General features: G+C 47.0%; 1 protein-coding gene across 1 annotated transcript; it reads left to right on the forward strand.

Annotated features, from left to right (window-relative positions):
- The first annotated feature begins 964 nt into the window (after positions 1-964).
- On the forward strand, positions 965-6,267 carry LOC113484851 (cilia- and flagella-associated protein 100-like). The gene is made up of 8 exons (XM_026857531.1): positions 965-1,043; positions 1,323-1,429; positions 2,788-2,980; positions 3,610-3,677; positions 4,364-4,527; positions 5,137-5,217; positions 5,844-6,025; positions 6,101-6,267. Exons 1-8 carry the CDS (start codon positions 965-967, stop codon positions 6,265-6,267), a joined length of 1,041 nt encoding a protein of 346 aa, XP_026713332.1.
- Positions 6,268-6,375: the final 108 nt, after the last annotated feature.

The following is a 6,375-nucleotide window of genomic DNA, read 5'->3' on the forward strand; positions in this document are numbered from 1 at the left end:
CATGGAAATTAGGCCAGATGAGTTTAGCTCAAAATACAGAAAAACTGGAGGCTATTCAGAGCAAAAAATGATGCTCTAAAATAGCCTTAAAACTAGTGCAAGCGGAAGAGAATATTTTCTGCTGTGTCTTGTACCAGTGCAGCTCAGGAACGGTCCCAGCAGCAGCACTGCATCAATTGCACTAACACCTCTCTAGACCCAGCTCGCTGCCTTTGTGGATTAAAGGATAACGTTAACAATGGCCTCTCTGTTCTTTGAAAGAGAGATCATTACAGTTATGCCTTCTCCCCTAGGACCCAGAGCAAAGACTACAAAAAGAGACTGGATTCAGAGAAACAAAAACCCAACCTTCAACAGTTTGACTGCCTAAAATTAAACACGACAGAGCTCCCTACAGCATGTCAGTGCTGCCCGACATTCGTTCAGCCTTACCACAAGAAACCCACGGTGCTGAGGCAATTACTGGTAAGAGCTTTAGGGAGTAAAAACGTTGCTTGTGAACCAGCGATAGGAAGATGAAGTATAGGTGTGGATCGGAAGGGGAGGTGTGCGTGGAACAAGGGGCAAGGGATGCGAGTTGCTTGTTGTCTCAATATTATTTTGGTTTTGCTTTCCCATCTCTGTGTGCGTAAGGAGGACTGTGTTTTACACAGCTTTCACACAAACCAGGGATGAACATTTCCTTTTTGGGGTCAGAACACAAATATTTTCCAGTTTACTGAAGCTTTTTCTTAGTTCCTACTGACACAAAAGGCTCAGTGGTTACGACCCAGGAAGCCCCTAGGTCCATCACTGCTGTAAAACCTACTGCATCAGTTACTGGCAGGTCCCAGCTGACCGTTTGTTTATGGTTTACCTTGGGCCAGGGTCAGAGATGCCACCTCCACATACAGAGTCCACATCTAAAAGTCTCTCTTCCAAACCTGGAATGGACACCCAGCCTGTGCTGTCAGGTGAGGTCACGATGCTTCGGCAGCTCTTTGTTGTTAGGTCAAAGGAGAGGCCTGTATTCATACGGTCGTGGGCAGAAGGGTCTGAGATGGGTAAAACAGCTCCAGACTTACAAAAAAATCCCTGGCTGAAATCCTGAGTGGATCAGCAGATACGGTCAAGTGACATAAACAATAAAGAGGTCTCAGTTATATCACTGGCTTCTTACAAGCCCTATCCAGCTTCCTGCTCGATGCAGCATTGTTAGACATCTGCAGCTGTGAGCACAGCTGCCCCACGCCAGGCGGGGTGTGACGGATCAGAGTCCCTTTGCACTGGGTCCTGGTATTCTGCCTCACATCTTCTACATCCTCATTCATTTTTTTTTTCAGAAAGCCCAGAAGAGGATGAAGAAAACCCAATGAAAAACCCATTTACAGTTCCTCCAGATATCGATATTTTCTCAATAATGGACAAAGAAAGAAAAATCGCTGAGGCGGTATGTATACATGCTTTAGGCCAACCCATATAATATAAAAATATAGTGCATGAGAGAAATAATAGCTGCCAAATTCAGCTGAGATTCCCCCAGATCAGCTTCAAGTCCACTGAAGTTCACAATGAGAGATTAACTTCACCAAGAGCAGCTCTGAGCACAGGCTTGCTGGTTGCTAGTGCAAAATCTGGATGTTGTCGCTTCGTTTCCTTACTCCAGGGAAGATTTACCACTCATTCCTGTTCCTGGAGAAGATACCTGCCAGTGCTGTTAGCATCGACTTCTACATAAAGCTCTGGTGCAAGATCTCTTGCTTTCCACTTCAACAGGCTCGGCTTTCTGCTTGGGAAGCCGCATTCCAGAGTTTGATGTGACCTTCTGAACTGCCAACAAACTGAATGTCTAAGGAGGAGGACGGCAGGGTTTCATGTACTAGGTTTCTCTCCTTAAGACAGGGAACTGCAGCTCCACAGACCGAGAGTTGGGTCTCGGGAATGTCTCTTTCCTTCTTAATTCTGCAGTGGATTTCCCTTAGGGGATGCAATCCTTAGGGGGTGGGAAGCCATGGAGATGTGACCGTATCTCTGAGCGGTCTGGTTGTTGGAGGGGGTTGCAGAAGCCAGGCAGCAGTGTGAAAGCAAGAAGTCTTTGTCTCTAGATCGCAAAGGGAGAGCTGCACACAAGCTTAAGCAAGCCTCCTCACCTCACACTGATGACTGATACAGTCTGCTTTTTGCTTGGGTTGAAGGTATGTAAGTCCAGGGGAAAGGCTTAGGAAGAAGTGCACTGAGAATGTCTGCTGAGGGATGTCCTCAGCCTAACCCAAGCCCAAACTGTGCAGACAGCAATGAATTACCCTTCAGCCCGTGTGAGAGCACTGAGGATGAACAACCTTCCACCCTCCAGAAAGCTCTTCAGTGGGTTTGAACAGATCATCTCAATCTGAACTCGAAGGTTTACACGCCTTTATGAAAGTTGGAATGAGTCAGTATTGAGCTTGGTCTGTCCTGTCATTCCCTTTTACTGGGGGAACTTGAAGGATGAATCTCTGAAAACCTCCATCCACTCCCAGGAATAATCCAGGAAGGAAAAATGAGGACACTGAGTAGGTACAAGCTGGCACAGCTGGTGGCTCGGTGCAGAATACAAATCAACAAACTAATGAGAACAAATGCTAAGAAATGAAATGTTTTAGTTGCCTCAGGAGAGAATATCACTGGCGATAAACCAGGCGAACGTGCATCAGCAGGGTATCAGTAGCCTGAAAATTTCTAGCCTGTGAATAACCACTCATGTCTTTAAAAAGCACAGCAATCAAAGCAGATAATCAAACTGTCCACACAACTGACTTATCCTCATAGGAACGTGAAAGGATGAAGACCATGAAAATCCATCAGAAAATGACTTACTCCACTAAAATAAAAGCAAAGCAAAAAGGGGTCTGGAAAGCTCTGCAAATGGAGGAACAAGAGGCAGCCAGAAAAGCGGCAACAAATGAAGAAAGACTGAAAACTCTTCAGCAGAGTCTCTCATGGAAGACAGCCATTAAGAAAGGTAAGGAACAGTTACGATCTTTGCAGCGGTGCTGCTCAGCTGGGTAACAGCCTAAAGCAAAAGTCAAAGAGGGGATGGGGGTAGCAGTTAGCTCTCGCAGACACACAGCTACACGCTGCATCCCGCCAACCTCCGCGTGGCCAGGCCATCTCCATCTCACGTACTTACCTACGGAGCACGTGTCCCCCCCACCGCAGCAGCCTGGATCCCGCCATCCCCCGGGGCCTTCACAGTAGCCGGGAGCTCTTGGAACCAGTCGGAAGTCAGCTGAGAGCTTGCAGGACTTTGTCTCACAGAGACTTTTCTACTAAGCTAAACTAACTGGGTGTTAGTGGATGTGGCTCTTCATTTCTGCCTCTGACGCGAGCCGTAGCTTTGCCATCAATGCCTAGAGGACACTGACCTTTGTAAGGACCTGTAGGATTCTTCACTCCATTCTACCTGGTTTTGCTCCATGAAAAGCCACGTGAAACTGAACCTAAATAAGGTGAAAACTTTAATAAACCAATCAGCATTGCCGGCTCCAATGCCAATCACATCCTGCTCACAGCAGCCTGCACAGTCACTGTGGGTTTGCCTTGGCCATACCTCCCCCCTCTAGTCTAATTAACTTTATATCCTAATTTCAGATTACCCACTAGAAAAGGAGACCTTCCGCGACTACATAAATGACAGAAGAGAGATATTTTTACTTGAGGTACTTGGCTTTGAGAACGTTACTTTCTGTTCATTTAATTATTCTTCCCTGTGTGGCTTTGGGGTTTTGTTGGTGTTGGATTTTTTTTTTTTCCCCCGGAGATCCATTGCCTGGAGATCACACCAAGGAGGCACACGTCGCACCTCATGCACCAATTGTCCAGGTCCTGCGTTAAAGGCACCCTTAGCCTATAGCCCACTGATCTCCGATCGAGACAGAAAGGAACATAGGGCATTCACATCCAGTAGCAGCCATGCAACTATTTAATTTCATTTGTGAGATGCTCAGATATACTGATCTTTTGGCTCCTGCTGTCCGATACGTAAATTATAGCTGGGAGCCATTCTGAGCTCAGAATAAGGGAGCTGTGCTAGAATATATCCCCATTATTCACCTCCATTATTGTGCTGTAACACAACTGAATCAATCTTTGTCAGCCAGGAGTTAATGCAGTGCTGGAACTTCTGGATTCTGTCCTTAATTTCACTTTATTTGCTGTGTTACTTCTGAAATATCTTCTGGCCTCTATGTACCTCGTTTGCACTAAGACACGTACCTGGTTTGAAATCCTCACCCTCCCCGCCAACAACTATAAGGTAATAAGGTAACCAAGAACAAAACTAAACCAACAAACCTTTAAAATCAACCAGCCAACGTGACTGTGTTGCTTTTTGGGTTCGTTTCAGTACGCCATGGCAGTAAAGCGGGATGAGATGCAAAGGATGGAGAACATAGCAAGGAAGGAGGAAAGAAAACTGGAAAAAGCCGAATACTGCCTGGAGAAGGATGCTGCCATGTTTGATGAGTTCCTGAAGGAGAACCATAAAAACTGCGTTCAAGCCCTGAAAATGTAACGGAAGCTGAGGGAACCACCCGTGTGCTCTTTTGCGCTGGACACGGGAGATCTTTTGCTTGACCTCCCTGCAGGGCTTTGGCTGGCAAATGCTCTGTGTCTGAGTTTGCCCAGAGTTACGGCCCCAGTGGCACTTTCTCCTCACACATTCAGTGAAAGAGAGGAAGGAGAACAATAGCTGGGGGATCCCCTCACTGCAGAAGTCCTGCAATGCAGGACCCTGCTGCCAACCCCACCGCTTCCATCCCTCTCACAACACCCTGACGAGAGGGAGATACTTCTGCTCCACACCTCACAGCAGGAACAGTCCCTTAGGTCAGGCAAGTGGAGCACCCTGGGCCATTACAGGTATCACAAGGGCAGAGCAGCAACTGATGCTCAGCAGCAGCCAAATCAGGGACACCTTAACCTGGAAGCATCACTAGGACACTGTGCTCTCTTAGGCAAGACAAGCAGGGCCTTCAGACAGGAGCCAAGCACCACCTGGGACACATCCGTAAGAGATTTCCAGTGCTCACTCCACATCTTTTTCTGTTTTATACATACCTCAGTTCACTTCTCACTGCTAAATAGTTTTATGGCTTATGTTTATGCATTCTTCCCTAGTGCTGAAAAAGAAACGGCAGCTAAGACAAAGAAAACAACAGAGATCCAGGCAATCACTTCCCAAATAGAGAATCTCCGAAGGTAACAGTTGCACACGATTCCTGCCCAGCCTGCAGCAGCCCCTGCAGTGCTATTCCCTCCCACCCTCCGGGAAAAAGAGAACCGGGGGGGGGGAAAATATTTCCAGAAATGTGAAATTTTTAGAGTCAAAATATTTCAACTTTTGTTTTCCAGATGCTGGCTGTGTTTCTAAAACGACTCAACTAGTTTTTTAATGGCATTTTTTAAAAGTATAAGTATTCCAAAACCAAAATTAAATACCTTGCCTCAGATTAAAAAAACCCAAACAAAACTAAGCAATGCATTTTAATGGTGACCTGGGGAAAGAAAAAAAGAAAAAATCAATTATAATTCCTATTATGAGTTGAGCTGGCAAGGCATCTCATTCATTTTCACATAAAAAATCCCAAATTAGCAAGGCCAGTGCCATAGCAAGGGTCTGGCCACAGAGCTGTGACCAGACAGCTTCCACACGCGGAACCAGAGAGCACTCAGGGCGGGTTCCCGTTTGACTTTGCATGTCCCTGAAGACACGTGCCCTCCTGTCCCTCCTGTGGGTGAAGCCAAACATCAAGAGGTAGAAAGGACCTGTTCAAACAGGGGCTTTCCTCCCTGTTAACAACCTTTTTCCACTTCTCTCAACCCAGTGAGATATCCAGATTCGAGAATACTCTGAAGGAGTACAAGATGTACCGGGACTTCCTCTATCAGCTATCTCCGAAAGAGTGGCAGGAGAAACACGGGACAAAGCACACCAAGGGAAAGGATTTGAGAACAGCATCCAAAGCTAACGAGGCAAACGCCTCGCCTCCCAGCACCGCAGGGCAGGGTGAGTGCCAGGGAAGAGCTGCCCCCTCCTCCCTGGGAGAGCCCCACGCTCTAAGTGTCCGTCTCTTGTCTCCAGGCCAGGGTCTGAGGGCCAGGACAAGCCCTGCCAGCCCCTTCGGTACCAGTGATACAGGCGTGCCAAGTTCCCTGCTGTCTTCAAAAAGCTTGGACTTCAGGACGTTGTATGAGATCAGGCCACAGCTCAAAAACTTCCTGAAGCCTCTATCAGCAAGAAGACTGTAAGTACAAGACAATGCAGGCTTAAGTACAACACAGATTTAAGTACAGTAGAGAGCACCCAGAATCATCCAGGTTGGAAAAGCCCTTGAGGCTCCTCCAGCCCAACCATGA

Source organism: Athene cunicularia, assembly GCF_003259725.1.
Source record: "Athene cunicularia isolate RWA chromosome 12 unlocalized genomic scaffold, athCun1 chr12_part1, whole genome shotgun sequence".
Lineage (NCBI taxonomy): Eukaryota > Metazoa > Chordata > Aves > Strigiformes > Strigidae > Athene > Athene cunicularia.

Bases quoted from the DNA above. Each gene is read 5' to 3' on its own strand.
- LOC113484851 (XM_026857531.1), top strand. From the start codon at position 965: ATGCTTCGGCAGCTCTTTGTTGTTAGGTCAAAGGAGAGGCCTGTATTC. The intron at 1,044-1,322 runs GTAAAACAGCTC...TTTTTTTTTCAG, and splicing joins GGCAGAAGGGTCTGAGATGG to AAAGCCCAGAAGAGGATGAA. The intron at 5,218-5,843 runs GTAACAGTTGCA...CTCTCAACCCAG, and splicing joins CAAATAGAGAATCTCCGAAG to TGAGATATCCAGATTCGAGA.